This window comes from Nyctereutes procyonoides, unplaced genomic scaffold (assembly GCF_905146905.1).
Source record: "Nyctereutes procyonoides isolate TBG_1078 unplaced genomic scaffold, NYPRO_anot_genome, whole genome shotgun sequence".
Lineage (NCBI taxonomy): Eukaryota > Metazoa > Chordata > Mammalia > Carnivora > Canidae > Nyctereutes > Nyctereutes procyonoides.
In genome coordinates, this window is record NW_026575125.1 from 45,988,517 (window position 1) to 46,007,222 (window position 18,706).

An 18,706-nucleotide genomic window follows, 5' to 3' on the forward strand; every position below is an offset into this window, starting at 1 on the left:
TGAAAAAATAAAGTAGAAAAAAAATAAAAACAGTTACAGACAGTTTAAATACCCTTTTGCCAATACCCTTAATTCTAGTTTCCTTTATCCATACCCAGGTGTAACTACCATTGTTAGCTTGGTGTGTATCCTTTCAGATGTTTTTCTGTGCTGTATATATATGTAGTGTCCTATGTGTCATCCTGGGGCATGTTTCTTTTGGCAATTTTCTTTAGAGATGCACTTTTTTGATGCTAAATAAACTTAGTTTGGAATTTTTAATCATTATAATCAGTACTTTAACATATACCCTTGCACATGTTATCATGGCTGGTAGGCGAGTATTTATATAGGTTGGGTACTGAGAGGTGGAGTGGCTATGTATTTTACATTTTCCTAGACACTGACAAATTGCCTTTCAGTGGCTGTACCAATTTATCTTCCTCCTGCTAGGGTAGATGAATGTGCGAGAGGGCTGTTTTCCCTACATCCTTTCCAACATCTGATATCATTAAACATTTTAATCTTGACTCATTTGGGAGAAACCTGACCTCTCATTTATAATTTTTGGCCTTCTTGGTGACAGAAATATGGTGAGCATCCCTTCTAACAGCTCTCTTTCATTTGTATTCCACTTTTAAGGATATATTTCCTCAAACTATTTCTTACTGATGGATATTTAGCTTAATTCGTATTTTGCAATGCCATGGTGGGTGAGGAAAGAGGAAGAGATGGAATGGCATTGTGGGCAGAGGAGGTGGCATCAGGAGTAAGGAGATGGAGGCTGGAATGGCCTTGTCTTGTGTGAGGAGTTAAGGGAAGGTAGCCTATGGGCCAGACACTATCTTCCTACCAAAGGCAGGGAGGGCAGTGTCTCCATTTTGTGGATGAGGGCACTGAGACGCAGAGAAGGGAAGCAGAACTTGATGCACACACACACCGGTGAGAGGCAGAGCTGCTGGCTAGATGCTAGGGTGCCATCCTTACCCTGCTGAGGGAGGCCACAGATAAGTATGTCTAGAGAGAGTTAGGGACAGAGAAGATTGAAGACACGACCATGGAAAAACAGGCCTTGTGCAAGCAGGGAAATGGCAGGTATTCAGGGCCTGTGTGAGAAGCCCTCTGTTTCAGCCTTGGGGTCTCAGCGATCACAGGGAGGTGGTCCTGAAGGTTTCACTGAAAGTTGGAAATCTGGAGTCAGACTACATTTCCCACCTGATGCCTCTTGTATAATACCCCTTGTTTTCCAGAATCGTTGCACTGTGCCAGTGGATCAGGCCTCTGAGTCACTGCTGAAAAGCAAAGCCTGCTTTGGAGCTGAAAACCTCATGAGGGTTTTGGGGAACTATTGCCGCCTTGGTGAAGTGCGCACCCATATCCGTGTGGGTGTTGTGGGTAAGGCCTGTGGGGAGGCCATGGGGCCTAGGCTCCTTCCTTGGGCAGAGCTTTCACTGGGAAAAGGATTCTGGGAGCTTTGTGTTACCCTGGTAGGGAAGAGAGGGTTATGAATGGTTAGAGAATGGTTTTATGATTTGTAATGTGTATTGGTGGAGGACATAGGAAGGCATACTGAGAATCACCACCATGCATGGAGTATTAGAAACGTGGACCAAATACACACGGTTATGCTTGGACATTGTGTCTTCTCATCCTACCAGAGCTGTGGGATGGGGGGAGGAGTGAATATATATCCCTTTTACAGATAAGAACACTGAGGCCCAGAGAAGGCAAAGGGACTTGTGGGGGTCAGCTCTGTGTGAGACAAGGTAGAGCGGGAAATATCAGAAAGGGAGACAGAACATGAGAGACTCCTAACTCTGGGAAACGAACTAGGGGTGGTAGAAAGGGAGGTGGGCGGGGGGTGGGGGTGACTGGGTGATGGCCACTGAGGGGGGCACTTGATGGGATGAGCACTGGGTGTTATTCTATATGTTGGCAAATTGAACACCAATAAAAAATAAATTTATATATATATATAAAAGGTAGAGCTGATACTCAAACCTGGACCTGTCTGGAACCTAGGGTAGTGAGGGAAGGGTGATGGGGAAGAGGATAGGGAAATTGAGAGAAGAAGAGATAGACTGTCAGAGAGAGGAAGCGAGGCCAAAAGAAAAAGATATTCGAGAGAACTGGACACTGAGAAAATGGTATAGATAGACAGACCTGAATAGACCTAGAAAAAGAACTGGGTGGGCACCTGGATGGCTCAGTCGGTTAAGCATCTGCCTTCGGCTCTGGTCATGATCCTGCAGTCCTGGGATCAAGTCCCAAGTAGACTCTCTGCTTAGCGGGGAGTCTGCTTCTCCCTCTCCCTCTGCTTGCTGCTCCCCCTGCTTGTGTTCTCTTTTTCTCTCATGCTTGCTCTCTCTCTTTCTCTCAAATAAATAAATATCTTAAAAAAAGATAACTGGGAAATGATGGGATTGGTGGGGAGTGGAAAGGAAAGATAAGTTTAAATGACAGAGGCAGGTAGAGAGGGAGATACCAATCACAAAAAGATACCAGAAGGACTATAGAGACAGGCAGTGTGCATAGAGACACAAGGGCTAGATACTTCGTGCATATAGAGAGGCAGACATGCATACCAAAGAAAGAATGAGAGAGATAGGCAGATGCAGAGATAGAGAGCTTCAGAGGACAGGGCGCATGGAAGGAGCCAGGAGTAAAGAGGTAGACATGGTGTAATACACAACACACACACACACACACACACACACACACACACACACACCCCTATGAACACATTCAGATCCACCAGTACACGTATGGATCTACACTGGTGCAGACCTGTTCAGACCCAGAGGTAGCACACATGCACACCCAAATCCTTCTCATATGTTCTGCTCCCCACAAGAAGATAGAGGCACAGAGAGACACATGCAACCCAGATGCGCTGGACCCTCAGACACAGTCACATGCCCAGAGCCACAGAGGGAGACAAATGCACAAACGTGTCTGTGATGAGATAGATATTCACAGAGACATAGAGACAGAGAGAGGGTTGGGAATATGCAGACAGAGACAGAAGGCACAGTGAGACACGTACAAAGAGGCCTACAGAGACAAGCCCATGGAGAGAAGGAGCACAGAAGGAGGCCGGGAGAAGTTGGTGCTGAGGGAATTAGAGAGGCAGAGTTGGTGGGGTGGGGAGAATCAGAAAGACCATTGCCAGAATGAGAGATAAAGAGACAAACCAGCAGAGAAAGGTGCTTAGAGCTATACACAGAGAAAGAAATGTATGGTAGTGAAAAAGACTGAGCAGGAGAAAGTCACCATGGAAAAAACAGTGATATTTAGTACGAGAACAACCAAGAGATGTGTGCTTGCATACACACATATATGTGCAAGGGCACGTGGATGATGTACAGAGACTTCCACACACCAGGAGTGCACACATACAGGTACGTCCATGAGAGAGCAGTCTATGCATAAATTCTGGCACACAGAGAAGGAGAATAGTGAGAATGAGAGACCTGGTGAGAGAGTAGCACACAAAGATGTCCGCACGCCTGGAGGTGCTCACAGATGCCTCAACAGAGAAACATATACCACAGGCAGACAGCTGCTCAGAGAGAATGACATCTGGAGAGGGCTCTCCCAACCCCCTACCAGGTGAATTTGACACCAGGACAGATGGTTCTCTGTTTCACAGACATTTCTTGATGTCAACCTTCTGTTGGATCATGTTACAGAGGCTTTGCATTGAGCACCTTTCCCTGGCTGGTGGGAGGTGGGAGGTGAGTGTCATATCTAGTGAGAGGGTCATGTGTACTCAGTATGCTCACAAATGGAGGAAAGGGGTAGCTAGGCCATATTGGGGCTTGCTCAGGACCTGGGATGGGAAGGCAGGAGGCCAGATTCTGTTTTTGGCTGTGCCATAGCTTGGTCATTGTCCCAGCATGGATCACCCATGTGTAAGCTGGCCAAAATGTTCCTGAGGGCTCTTCCTGCTCTGAGCCATCTGCTACTCCTTTGTAGGTCTTCCTAATGTTGGGAAGAGCAGCTTGATCAATAGTCTGAAGCGCAGCCGAGCGTGTAGTGTGGGAGCTGTTCCTGGCGTCACCAAGTAAGTTACCTGCCTGCTCCACCAGTCCACTGCTCCTTGACCCTACCATTTCTCTATCTTTCATGACTTTGGCCCCTGCCCCTTTCCTTATCTTGGCCCAGCCTCTTATTCTTACCTTGGCATGGGACTCTCACTAACAGTCCCCATTTACCTGGTACATCCTAGGTGTGGGCCAGGGACACAGCTGGGTACTTCCCCCCTCAGCTCCTTGAAGATTCTTAGCAGTCATGCAATATTGGGGTATAGGTATAGATAAGCAACTGCACTTCCTAGATGAAGCAGTGGAGGCTCAGTAAGTCAGAAACTTGCCCACAGTCTGGCAGCTCAGTCCCCAGTGGTAGGGACTAGACTAGAATGAGTCCCAGGTCTGTAGACCCAAGAGCCCCCAGCCCCACATCTCTCTATCTTCATCTATATGTATGCTCTCTGCTCCTCACCCCTTTCTCAGCTGTGTCTGGGGATTAAGGGATACCAGATACATCCCAGCTCATCAGTGTCCTACATTCTCTTTTATCTCCTCTTTCCTGTCCTAGGTTCATGCAGGAGGTCTATCTGGATAAGTTCATCAGGCTGCTGGATGCCCCAGGCATTGTCCCAGGACCAAACTCAGAGGTTGGCACCATCCTGCGCAACTGCGTCCAAGTGCAGAATTTGGCAGACCCTGTGACCCCGGTAGAGACCATCTTGCAACGCTGTAACCTGGAGGAGGTACAGAAGGCACTTGCTCCTGCCCTGCCCCACCCCACTCCAAGGGCCCTTCATTTTTTCCTCATGATTTCTTTTCTTCCTCTCTTCACCAGATTTCCAATTATTATGGCATCTCCGGGTTCCAGACCACTGAGCACTTTCTGACTGCAGTGGCTCACCGCTTGGGGAAGAAGAAGAAAGGAGGCGTATACAGTCACGAGCAGGCAGCCAAAGCTGTTTTAGCTGACTGGGTGAGGTGAGGAGAGGGCTAAGAAGTAAGGTAAGGGGGATCCCTGGGTGGCGCAGCGGTTTGGCGCCTGCCTTTGGCCCAGGGCGCGATCCTGGAGACCCAGGATCAAATCCCACATCGGGCTCCCGGTGCATGGAGCCTGCTTCTCCCTCTGCCTATGTCTCTGCCTCTCTCTCTCTCTCTGTGTGTGTGTAACTATCATAAATAAATAAAAATTTTAAAAAAAGAACGTAAGGGTAGACCTGCTGAGAGGCTCCATAAGGGGGTACATCTGTGCTTATTGCAGCAGTGGGGCAGCCTGACATCCTGTTTCCTGGGGGAAAGTGAAGGCACCAGGTCATGTCCTGGTCAGGAATTTCTGGCCAGTGACGATCCAGCAACCTAACCTCTTGTTGTTCAGAAGCTTCTGTGGATTTTCTTGTTCCTCGTTGTTTCTGACTTGTTTCTAACTCATTCTCTCTTTGGTCATTTGTTCTCTTAATGACCTTACCAATTTCCTCCTATCTCCCAATGCAGCGGGAAGATCAGCTTCTACACACTTCCACCTGCCACCCACACTCTGCCTGCCCATCTCAGTGCTGAGATCATTAAGGAGATGACTGAAGTTTTTGACATTGAAGATACTGAGCAGGCCAACGAAGACACCATGGAATGTAAGTAGGGGTGTAAGTACTTTGTCTTACCCTGGATGGGAGCCCCCAGACCCAACACCAGATCCCATGTTTGACCTTCCCCTGCCCTGGCCCTACTCTGGCTTTGGGCAAATTGTTTAACCAATCTAAATTTAGTGTTTCCTCCCACAAGGTGGAGAATTCTAATCTGGGCCATGGGGGTGGTTGTGGGCTCTTGGTAGATAGGGAAAAAAGTCAGCAAAGTTCTGTGTATACAGTGAGGTGCTCAGGAAATGTGTGGGTCTTTTCCCCATCTCCTGGGACCTAGAGCGGACTAAAATACTTCTTTTCAAAACCCCTTCCCTCATGTTGCCCTAGGCTTTGCCTCAGCTACTGTATGTCTATTCCTAGATTTTTGTCCTCTCTCCCATTGGTGGGGAGACATCTGAGTCATAGAAGGCTGGTATTTCCTGAATGGTGCACGATCAGTGGCAGACAGAGGTGGCATTCAAAGCAACTCTTTTGCCCCATAGTCTTAAGACTATCCCAGCTCAGAGTAGCTAAGGGTTCAAAGAAGGGATTGCCTGGATTCAAGTTCAAGTATTATTTCTTGTTAGCTCCATGATGCGACAGTTAATTTCGCCATGTCTCAGTGACATCAACTGTAAAATGGGGACAGTAGCACTTACCCAATAAGATGGTCACAAACACATATTTAATTCATAAAAACACTCAGAGCAGTGCTTGGCTTATACTACATGCTTGGTGAATATTAGTTGTTATTAAGATGATCATTTGCTGGGGTACAGAGCTGTGGCTTTGAGAAACTTCTATAGGAAATATGATCTCTTCAGATACTACCATTTGCAACCTTGGCTTATGGCTCCTGCCTCCTTTCTACTCCAACTTGGAAAGGTGCCCAGTGCTCTTTGGACCTGTTTGTAGACCCTTGGATGGTGGAAAAAGGCCTGGCTGGCCTGGCTTCTGGTTTCTCCATTTCTCTCTTTTTTTTTAATAAATTAATTTTTATTGGTGTTCAATTTACCAACATACAGAATAACACCCAGTGCTCATCCCGTCAAGTGTCCCCCTCCGTGCCCGTCACCCATTCACCCCCACCCCCCGCCCTCCTCCCCTTCCACCACCCCTAGTTCATTTCCCAGAGTTAGAAGTCTTTATGTTCTGTGTCCCTTTCTGATATCTCCCACACATTTCTTCTCCCTTCCCTTATATTCCCCTTCACTATTATTCATATTCCCCAAATGAGTGAGAACATACACTGTTTGTCCTTCTCCGATTGACTTACTTCACTCAGCATAATACCCTCCAGTTCCATCCACGTTGAAGCAAATGGTGGGTATTTGTTGTTTCTAATGGCTGAGTAATATTCCATTGTATACATAAACCACATCTTCTTTATCCATTCATCTTTCGATGGGCACCGAGGCTCCTTCCACAGTTTGGCTATTGTGGACATGGCTGCTAGAAACATCGGGGTGCAGGTGCCCCGGCGTTTCATTGCATCTGAATCTTCGGGGTAAATCCCTAACAGTGCAATTGCTGGGTCGTAGGGCAGGTCTATTTTTAATTCTTTGAGGAACCTCCACACAGTTTTCCAGAGTGGCTGCACCAGTTCACATTCCCACCAACAGTGTAAGAGGGTTCCCTTTTCTCCGCATCCTCTCCAACATTTGTTGTTTCCTGCCTTATTAATTTTCCCCATTCTCACTGGTGTGAGGTGGTATCTCATTGTGGTTTTGATTTGTATTTCCCTGATGGCAAGTGATGCAGAGCATTTTCTCATGTGCATGTTGGCCATGTCTATGTCTTCCTCTGTGAGATTTCTCTTCATGTCTTTTGCCCATTTCATGATTGGATTGTTTGTTTCTTTGGTGTTGAGTTTAATAAGTTCTTTATAGATTTTGGAAACTAGCCCTTTATCTGATATGTTATTTGCAAATATCTTCTCCCATTCTGTAGGTTGTCTTTGAGTTTTGTTGACTGTATCCTTTGCTGTGCAAAAGCTTCTTATCTTGATGAAGTCCCAATAGTTCATTTTTGCTTTTGTTTCTTTTGTTCTCGTGGATGTATCTTGCAAGAAGTTACTGTGGCCAAGTTCAAAAAGGGTGTTGCCTGTGTTCTCCTCTAGGATTTTGATGGAGTCTTGTCTCACATTTAAATCTTTCATCCATTTTGAGTTTATCTTTGTGTATGGTGCAAGAGAGTGGTCTAGTTTCATTCTTCTGCATGTGGATGACCAATTTTCCCAGCACCATTTATTGAAGAGACTGTCTTTCTTCCAGTGGATCGTCTTTCCTCCTTTGTCGAATATTAGTTGACCATAAAGTTCAGGGTCCATTTCTGGATTCTCTATTCTGTTCCATTGGTCTATGTGTCTGTTTTTGTGCCAGTACCACACTGTCTTGATGACCACAGCTTTGTAGTACAACCTGAAATCTGGCATTGTGATGCCCCCAGCTATGGTTTTCTTTTTTAAAATTCCCCTGGCTATTCGGGGTCTTTTCTGATTCCACACAAATCTTAAAATAATTTGTTTTAAGTCTCTGAAAAAAGTCCATGGTATTTTGATAGGGATTGCATTGAACGTGTAAATTGCCCTGGGTAGCATTGACATTTTCACAATATTAATTCTGCCAATCCATGAGCATGGAATATTTTTCCATCTCTTTGTGTCTTCCTCAATTTCTTTCAGAAGTGTTCTATAGTTTTTAGGGTATAGATCCTTTACCTCTTTGGTTAGGTTTATTCCTAGGTATCTTATGCTTTTGGGTGCAATTGTAAATGGGATTGACTCCTTAATTTCTCTTTCTTCAGTCTCATTGTTAGTGTATAGGAATGCCATTGATTTCTGGGCATTGATTTTGTATCCTGCCACGCTACCAAATTGCTGTATGAGTTCTAGCAATCTTGGGGTAGAGGCTTTTGGGTTTTCTATGTAGAGTATCATGTCATCGGCGAAGACGGATTGTTTGACTTCTTCTTTGCCAATTTGAATGCCTTTAATGTCTTTTTGTTGTCTGATTGCTGAGGCTAGGACTTCCAGTACTATGTTGAATAGCAGTGGTGAGAGTGGACATCCCTGTCTTGTTCCTGATCTTAGGGGAAAGGCTCCCAGTGCTTCCCCATTGAGAATGATATTTGCTGTGGGCTTTTCGTAGATGGCTTTTAAGATGTCGAGGAAAGATCCCTCTATCCCTACACTCTGAAGAGTTTTGATCAGGAATGGATGCTGTATTTTGTCAAATGCTTTCTCTGCATCTAATGAGAGGATCATATGGTTCTTGGTTTTTCTCTTGCTGATATGATGAATCACATTGATTGTTTTACGAGTGTTGAACCAGCCTTGTGTCCCGGGGATAAATCCTACTTGGTCATGGTGAATAATTTTCTTAATGTGTTGTTGGATCCTATTGGCTAGTATCCTGTTGAGAATTTTTGCATCCATGTTCATCAGGGATATTGGTCTGTAATTCTCCTTTTTGGTGGGGTCTTTGTCTGGTTTTGGAATTAAGGTGATGCTGGCCTCAGAATGAATTTGGAAGTACTCCATCTCTTTCTGTCTTTCCAAACAGCTTTAGTAGAATAGGTATGATTTCTTCTTTAAACGTTTGATAGAATTCCCCTGGGAAGCCATCTGGCCCTGGACTCTTGTGTCTTGGGAGGTTTTTGATGACTGCTTCAATTTCCTCCCTGGTTATTGGCCTGTTCAGGTTTTCTATTTCTTCCTGTTCCAGTTTTGGTAGTTTGTGGCTTTCCAGGAATGCGTCCATTTCTTCTAGATTGCCTAATTTATTGGCGTAGAGCTGTTCATAATATGTTTTTAAAATCGTTTGTATTTCCTTGGTGTTGGTAGTGATCTCTCCTTTCTCATTCATGATTTTATTAATTTGAGTCTTCTCTGTCTTCTTTTTAATAAGGTTGGCTAATGGTTTATCTATCTTATTAATTCTTTCAAAGAACCAACTCCTGGTTCTATTGATCTGTTCCACAGTTCTTCTGGTGTCAATTTCATTGAGTTCTGCTCGAATTTTAATTAACTCTCTTCTTCTGCTGGGCGTCGGGTCGATTTGCTGCTTCTTCTCTAGCTCCTTTATGTGTAAGGTTAGCTTTTGTATTTGAGTTCTTTCCAGTTTTTGGATGGATGCTTGTATTGCGATGTATTTCCCCCTCAGGACTGCTTTTGCTGCATCCCAAAGATTTTTAACGGTTGTATCTTCATTCTCATTAGTTTCCATGAATCTTTTTAATTTTTCCTTAATTTCCTGGTTGACCCTTTTATCTTTTAGCAGGATGGTCCTTAACCTCCACGTGTTTGATGTCCTTCCAAACTTCTTGTGATTTAGTTCTAATTTCAAGGCATTATGGTCTGAGAATATGCAGGGGACAATCCCAATCTTTTGGTATCGGTTCAGACCCGATTTGTGACCCAGCATGTGGTCTATTCTGGAGAAAGTTCCATGTGCACTTGAGAAGAATGTGTATTCAGTTGAGTGTGGATGTAAAGTTCTGTAGATATCTGTGAAATCTATCTGGTCCAGTGTATCATTTAAAGCTCTCGTTTCTTTGGAGATGTTGTTCTTAGAAGACCTATCGAGGGTAGAAAGAGCTAGATTGAAGTCACCAGTATAAGTGTATTATTATCTAAGTATTTCTTCACTTTGGTTAATAATTGGTTTAAGTATTTGGCAGCTCCCACATTCGGGGCATATATATCGAGGACTGTTAAGTCCTCTTGTTGGATAGATCCTTTAAGTATGAGATAGTGTCCCTCTTCATCTCTCACTACAGTCTTCGGGGTAAATTTTAGTTTATCTGATATAAGGATGGCTACCCCTGCTTTCTTTTGAGAACCATTTGAATGGTAAATGGTTCTCCAACCTTTTATTTTCAGGTTGTAGGTGTCCTTCTGTCTAAAATGAGTCTCTTGTAGACAGCAAATAGATGGGCCCTGCTCTTTTATCCAGTCTGAAACCCTGCGCCTTTTGATGGGGTCATTACGCCCGTTCACGTTCAGAGTTACTTTTTTTAAATTTTTTATTTATTTATGATAGTCACACAGAGAGGGAGAGAGGCAGAGACACAGACAGAGGGAGAAGCAGGCTCCATGCACTGGGAGCCCGACGTGGGATTCGATCCCAGGTCTCCAGGATCCCACCCTGGGCCAAAGGCAGGCGCTAAACCACTGCGCCACCCAGGGATCCCCAGAGTTACTATTGACAGATATGAGTTTAGTGTCATCATGATATCTATTTAGTCCTTGTTTTTGTGGATTGTTCCACTGAACTTCTTAAAGGGGAATTTTAAGAGTCCCCCTTAAAATTTCTTGCAGAGCTGGTTTGGAGGTCACATATTCTTTCAGTTCCTGCCTGTCTTGGAAGCTCTTTATCTCTCCTTCCATTTTGAATGAGAGCCTTCCTGGATAAAGTATTCTTGGTTGCATGTTCTTCTTATTTCGGACCCTGAATATATCCTGCCAGCCCTTTCTGGCCTGCCAGGTCTCTGTGGAGAGGTCTTCTGTTACCCTAATATTCCTCCCCATGAAAGTCAGGGACTTCTTGTCTCTTGCTGCTTTAAGGATCTTCTCCTTATCTTTGGAATTTGCAAGCTTCACTATTAAATGTCGAGGTGTTGAACGGTTTTTATTGATTTTAGGGGGGATCTATTTCCTGGATCTGAATGCCTGTTTCCCTTCCCAGACTGGGAAAGTTTTCAGCTAGGATTTGTTCAAATACATATTCTGGCCCTCTGTCCCTTTCAGCGCCCTCGGGCATCCCAATTAAACGTAGGTTTTTCTTCCTTAGGCTCTCATTTATTTCCCTTAATCTGTCTTCATGGTCTTTTAATTGTCTGTCTGTTTTTTCCTCAGTTTCCCTCTTTGCCATTAACTTGTCTTCTATGTCACTCACTCGTTCTTCCACCTCGTTAACCCTCGTCGTTAGGACTTCTAGTTTGGATTGCATCTCATTCAATTGATTTTTAATTTCTGCCTGATTGGATCTAAATTCTGCAGTCATGAAGTCTCGTGAGGCCTTAATGCTTTTTTCTTGAGCCACCAGTAGCTGTATAATAGTGCTTCTGAATTGGCTTTATGACATTGAATTGTAATCCAGATTTTGTAACTCTGTGGGAGAGAGGACTGTTTCTGATTCTTTCTTTTGAGGTGAGGTTTTCCTTCTAGTCATTTTGCTCAGTGCAGAGTGGCCAAAAACAAGTTGTACTGGGAAAAGGAGAGAAAGAGAGAGAAGGAAAGAAAAGAGAAAAAGAAAAAAGAAATAGAAGAAAAAAGTGAAAAAAAGAGAAGAAAATGAGAAAGAAAAAGAAAGAAAGGTGAAAAAAAGGGGGGTGGGGGAAGCAATCAGAAATCAAAAATAAAAGAAAAAAGTAAAAAGAAAAAAAACAAAAAACACGGGGGAGTATCTTCTGAATCTGTAGACTTTAAGTCCCTTGACTTCCCCTGGAACTGTTCTGTCTAGCTGGTCTTCTGGGGGAGGGGCCTGCTGTGCTGATTTTCAGGTGTTAGCACTTGGGGGAGCTGCTCTGCCCCCTGCCTGCTGCAGGGCTCAGTGGGGGTTGTTTACCCCGTGAGGCCCCAGGAGGAACAGCCACAGTGGTTACGGCAGCTCTGGAAGCCTGGATTCAGCCCCCGCAGTAACTTCGGGGCTCTCAGTCTGCAGGGCCTGGAGGCTCCGGGCCGGGGCCGCTGATCTGCTCAGCTCAGGGCAGGAGCGTCCTTGCTGTCCTGGGCCCTCCCGGCCTCTGCCTGTCCTGGGGGGAGGCCGGATCCTGGGCTGTGTCCTGGCGCCCTGTGCTCCGGGGCCTGCGCTGTTTGATTCGCGCTCCCGGTCGCGCAGCCGCCACTCGCGGAGCCGCTCTAGCCCCTCCGAGCTGCGCCCACCCGCGCAGCCCCCTCCGCATGGAGCCTCTTCCTCCACCCGAGCCGCCGCCGCCGAGCTGCTCCCCCCCTGCAGCCCCCTCCGCGGAGCCGCCACCCGAGCCCCTCCGAGCAGCTCCCGGGTCAACGTGTGCGCGCTGCAGCCCTTAGGGAGCTCGGCGCACTCTCCCGGGGCGCAGGTGTCTGTTAGTTTCCCAGGGAGCCCGGGGGCATCCCCGCCCTCCTGGGGTCCTGCTCTAACTCCCTGCGGGCGCCTTTCCCCCGGGAAGGTTGGTGCAGCTCCTGCTTCTCCGGGGGGGGGACGGGGCTCTCCTGTCCTGTGGGCACTCGCCCGGGCCTCAGCCCGGCTCCTCGCGGGGCCCCTCCCCCTCGGATGCCTTTTGTTTCTTTATTTCTTTTTCCCCGTCTTCCTACCTTGATAGAAGCGCGAACTCTTCTCACTGTAGCATTCCAGCTGGTCTCTCTTTAAATCTCAGGCCGAATTCGTAGATTTTCAGGATGATTTGAAGGTTATCTAGGTAATTTGGTGGGGACAGGTGATTTGGGGACCGTACTCTTCCGCCATCTTGCCCCTCCTCTGTCTGGTTTCTCCATTTCTCTTGAGGCCTTTTCTTCTCTGGGCTTTTTTGTGTCCTTAGATTAGCGATGAGAACAAGAGGACTTGTCTACTTCAGAGTTTATTCCCCACATGGCTGCTAGCAAGTCATTTCTCTTTCTGAAACTTTACTTCCCTCTTCTACCAAGTAGATGGTTGGGAGGAATTAGAGCTCATGTTCCTATGATGATGCTTGATCATGGCTGCATGTGAGGGCAAGGGGGACTCCATAATGAGAATGTACTTTGGCAAAAGATTGAGGTCTGGGAAATTGAGGAGAGGGAAAAGTTAATGGCGAGAGTTTTCTAGAGGAGTTGGCCCTAGTGTTGTATCTTGAAGAGTGAGTAGGAATTAGAAGGAGATTAAGACAAAGTTTGGAAGTAGGTGGGTCGGGGAAATTGAGGAGAGTGAGAGGTTAATGGTGAGAAATTTCTAGAGGAATTGGCCCTAGTGTTGTATCTTGAAGAGTGAGTAGGAATTAGAAGGGGATGAAGACAAAGTTTGGAAGTAAGTGGGAGGATACTATGGGCCCAAGGCAGTGGGTACATGAATGGTTTGCAGTGGAGGCCATCTCCAGGCAAGGGGCCAGGAGGCAGGTGGGGAGGCCTGGTCCTGGAAGGAAACCCAGTGGCTGCCATTTACTGAGCAGTGTCTTAGGCCAGTGCGTTTCAAGTGTCCTCTCCTGTGAGGGCAGCCCCAAGTCATAGGCTTGTGGTGTTCTCATTTTCCAGATGAGGAAGCTAAGGCTCCTAGACCAGCTCCCAGCAGGTGAATGCCCTACTGCAAAACCCATGCCTTTAATCTTTTGTCATGTGGCCTCCCATCAGAAATGAAAAAGCCCTTCTCTCCCAACTCCCTTGGGCAGCTCCACATATCCTTTCCACTGAGGCCTGATATTGGGGCGGGGGGTGCTGGCAGCAGGGAGGAGCTAGAGCCCTGACAGTGGTGTTGGTTGTGTTAAAGGCTTGGCCACTGGAGAATCAGATGAACTGTTGGGTGACATGGACCCGCTCGAAATGGAGATCAAGTGGCTCCATTCTCCGATGGTGAAAATAGCAGATGCCATGGAAAATAAAACCACCGTGTATAAGGTACCTGCTCCCTTTCTTCATGGTAACCCTCTCCTCTTCCCAGGGCTCTAGGGAGTGGTCGGTCCCTTCTGCCTTGCTCCCACAAGGTCTGCCTATAATGTTGGGGAGATGTAGGTCATTCACTCATTCCCTGTGGGCTCCTGGGCATCAGGTAATGTGCATCTTTTACTAGGCAATGGCAAGTCCAAGGAGGATGCTTGCTCTCTCAGGCAGTTTTTCCAGCCTGGCTCCAACCTAGAGAACAGGTATCCCCATTCAGCCACTCAGTTTTTCAAGTTGCAAACCTGGGTACCCCTGACTCCTCCCTCCAACTAGTATCCAGTAGCCCATACAGTTAGTCAGCAAGTACTATGGCTTCTCCCTCCTAAGTCTCTTGAGAAGCTATCAGCTTCTTTTGATCCCTACCATTTCTATAACAACTGGTCTAAGCTTCTAACCCTTTCTCACCTGGATATATGTCCCATGGTTTCTAACAGCCCAGTCTGACCATGTCACCTCCTCTGTCATGGCTCCATGGTTCCCTATACCTGTATGATTAAGTCATAATGCCATGCTGTGATTTCTGGAGGCTTTTTCAGCTTCTTCTGCCAGTTACCCTATCTCTGCCCTCTGGGAGGTTACAGTTTGGTGAGGAGCTTAGCCATTGCTTATGCCGAGGCCCAAAAAAGTAGTGTTTAGGGGAAACGTTAGTGGTGTGGGGTGGTTGGAATGAGAGTGGATGCAAGGAAAGATTCTGGAATCAGATCATACATAACATGCTTGAATTTGACTTTAAACCATGGGTATTAGGAAGACCCTGAAAGTTGGTTATTTTTTTCTGTCAAAAAGTCTTTTTTCCCCCTATTTTGTTTATTTAAAATATTCTTTCCCTTTTATTTATTTTTTGACTAGGTAATGTGTGTACGTGGTATAAAATTTAGGTACTAAAGGGTATGCAGTGAAAAATAAGTTTCTCTCCTGCAACTATCTCCCAGCTACCTGTCCCCTCCTTGGAGGCAGTCACTATTAGCAGATTTGAATGTCCTTTTCTAGCTATTCCATCTTTATGTATATACATATGTATATATATGCAGATGCAGAGATCTATTTTAATTCAAATAACAGCATGCTATTTGATTGTTCTGCATTTTGTTCATTTCACCTACAAATTCATTTTATAGATTGTTTCACCTGATTACTTAAAGAGCCATTCTTTGTTTCTGATGGCTACATACTATCTGGAAGGGTTTCTTTTTTTTAATTTTTATTTATTTATGATAGTCACAGAGAGAGAGAGAGAGAGAGAGAGAGGCAGAGACATAGGCAGAGGGAGAAGCAGGCTCCATGCACCGGGAACCCGACGTGGGATTCGATCCTGGGTCTCCAGGATCGCGCCCTGGGCCAAAGGAAGGCGCTAAACCGCTGTGCCACCCAGGGATCCCCTGGAAGGGTTTCTTAAGCAAGGAAATGACATGGTCAGGTTTGTGTATTAGAACTGTCTCACCCAGGCAGCCATAGTGAAAATCAGGTTAGAAAGAAAGGGACCAGGGTAGAGGCAGGGGGTCTAGGAAGGAAAACTCAGCTGTATTCTATAAGAGTTGATGAGGTAATGACAAGAATCATGCCATTCTCATTCTCACATAGTTTTAAAGGTTCCCTTGGTGCTTACAGGAAAACCAGTGTAAAGTTGTCTGTTTAAGGCCATCCTCTGGTGATATTTCCAAATGAGCCCATAAGCCCCAGAATATACCATTTTTCCTTAGGGACCTACAGTACTTCCCTGCTCTATGTTAGAGGTTCCAGACTCAGGTTCAGGGAACCTGAGCAGGACCATTTCATTGTACAACTCTCAGAGATACCATTGTACAACTGTGCCATATTGTGAATGGTGCCCCCTGCTGTAACCCCAGAGTTGTATAGGTTGGTAGCTTTGCCTTTTCCCCACTGTAGTGTAGTGAGTTGTCATACATACATATAAGCCTCACTGCTAGGGTTCTTATTTATTCTGTTTACCAGCTATGTAACCTTAGGTGCTTTGTTTGTTATAGCATTGTTGCAAGGATTAAATGAGTTAATGTGTGTGTGTGTGTGTGTGTGTATACATATTTATGTATACACACACATACATTTGTGTGTGCTTAGAATGGTACCTGGCACATGGTGAGCTTTCTATCAATATTAGCTTTTATTACCCATATGGACCCATGTCTGTGCCAGCCAGGCAGGTACCCTTTCGGGTGCTCAGGTATGTTCTGTGCTTTTCCATTGTTCACAGTGAGGAATGACCTTCTCACCAGTAGAAGCATGTTGACCACTGCCTTCCCCATGGCCTCTGCCACTTTTGCTGTGTCTTTCTGGTGGGCACTTAACATACCCTGACTTGGCCTGTGTTGTGGGTTGGTTGTATCCTCTTTAGACCGGTTGCTTCTCAAAGATGGGACTGCATCTGACTCATTTCTTCAACATTTCCCCACATAGAGCTGGGCACAGAATAGATGTCAGAAAATATTTATTAAATTGAGTAAGACTGAAGGGTTACTTGAGGAAAGAATCATAATACCAATTGTCATTGATCGAGTAACTGCTTTTTTATTTTATTCTTATCAAAGCCATGCAAGCTATCCATTGTGTATCTTATTTGACAAATGAGCCAACTGCAGCTGAGAGATTAACTAAGCACCTTCTAGTTTGTGATAGAGCCAGACTTGGGAGCTTAGTTCTATGTGGCTCTAGGCTTCCTCTTCTTAACCAAACCTGTTCCTGTCTCCTCTGCAGAAGTCTTTGGTGGTACTCTGGGGCCCCAGACCTTACTGTTGTCCCCTCTCTCTCTAGATTGGAGAACTTACTGGGTATTGCACCAATCCAAACCGACATCAGATGGGGTGGGCTAAACGCAATGTGGACCACTGCCCCAGGAACAATAGCGTGGTGGACGTCTGCCCTGTGGACCGCCGCCCAGTGCTGCAGAAGATCATGGAGACAGACCCCCTGCAGCAGGGCCAGGCTCTTGCATCTGCCCTGAAGAATAAGAAGAAGATGCAGAAGCGTACTGGTGGGGGCATCTGACCATACCCCTCTTTCCCAGGCTCCAAAAAAGCGCCCCCTTGGGCCTTGATTAGGCGCTCCTGAATGAGCATTTCCATGTGTCCAGTGCCAGGCTAACCCTGGTTAAGGAGCAGGGATGGGTTAGGAGGCTCACTTACTAGCATAGTGGTTTTCAAACTTTAGCTTTTCTAAAATAGTTTTCTAAAACTATTGTTAGAATTACCTGGAAGGCTTGTTAAGACACAGATTTCTGGGACTCAACCCTGGAGTTTCTGATTGAATATGTTGGCCATGGGGCCGGAGTATTTGTGTTGCTAACTGGTTCCTGGTTGATGCTGATTCTGCTCCTCCAGGAACCACACTTGAAGAACTATTGGCCTAGTCTCTGTGCCACGTAGCCACCATTTATTTCTTAGCTGTTTTCCATGTGTTAGGAAGCCTACAGGTCATATATAATGTTTATTTTATCCATAAACAATGTACTCAAAATTCAAAAGGTAGAAAAGGATATACAGTGAAATGTTTGTCTCCTTCCAGTCTCCCAGTCATCTAGGATTCCTCACAGAGGTGACCAGTTAAATTCTTCTATCTCAATTCCTGAGATAAGTACAGAGGCACATATCTATATATTTTTGTTCTCTTTTTCTATGCAAACACTAGTTACCTGAACATAGCTTTGCCACATCATGTTTCCATTTAATGTCAGTTCACAAAAGAACTTCTTCCTTCATTTTAATGGTGGTCTGTTGTGTAATTGGCTAATTTAGGTCTTAATGCTATACCAATCTTCACTGACTCATTGCAAGTCTTACCCCCATTGGTAAGTGAGGAAACTGAGGCCCAGAGACATTAAAGGGCACACTCAGGGTAAAACAACTAGTATTTAATGGAGCCAGAATGTAAACCTAGGATTGATTGACCCCATAAGTCCAATTCTTTGCTCTTGGCCTGGTTTCACAGTGTGTGCTGGGAATCTGGAAATGAATTACCCTTGAATTCCTCCTGGTCTTATTACAAGGAAATGAGGAAGAAATAAGAAAATAGACATTGGCAACACAGAGTATTCATAGACAAAGAAAGCAGAGTAAGGAAACTTAACTCAGCCTGGTGAACCTAACCCAGATGGTGATCAGAGAAGGCTTCCTGGAGTAGATGATGTCTGAGGGGAATCCTGAAGAACAACAGGGTATGGCTGGAGGATGAGAGGTGAGCATTCAGCCTTAAAGCCTCTCCATCCATGCTGCCACTTTGCTGTGAGAGCTTTGAGGGTAATGTTAGAGTGTTAAGCTCAACACAGTGAAAGAAAATTGCTGTTTTGATACTAGGAAGGGATAAACATACTTGGAGCCCAGTGAGTCTTACACTCTGAGATAGAAACTATATTAGAGTGATCATTTCACAGGTAGACAAATGGGTCTACCTCTGAGATTGCACACTGGCTCCCAAGACCCCCTCCCCGCAGTTGTTTTGTTTACTGTTGGAGGTAAGTG

General features: G+C 45.5%; 1 protein-coding gene across 1 annotated transcript in view; it reads left to right on the plus strand.

Annotated features, from left to right (window-relative positions):
• Positions 1-18,706, plus strand: part of GNL3L (G protein nucleolar 3 like) — a 33,629-nt gene that overhangs the window by 14,469 nt on the left and 454 nt on the right. The window contains exons 9-15 of the mRNA XM_055338625.1: positions 1,230-1,374; positions 3,958-4,045; positions 4,579-4,753; positions 4,846-4,988; positions 5,499-5,635; positions 14,065-14,192; positions 17,004-17,223. Coding sequence (XP_055194600.1) covers positions 1,230-1,374; positions 3,958-4,045; positions 4,579-4,753; positions 4,846-4,988; positions 5,499-5,635; positions 14,065-14,192; positions 17,004-17,223 — 1,036 coding nt within the window. The remainder of the gene's footprint in view (positions 1-1,229; positions 1,375-3,957; positions 4,046-4,578; positions 4,754-4,845; positions 4,989-5,498; positions 5,636-14,064; positions 14,193-17,003; positions 17,224-18,706) is intronic.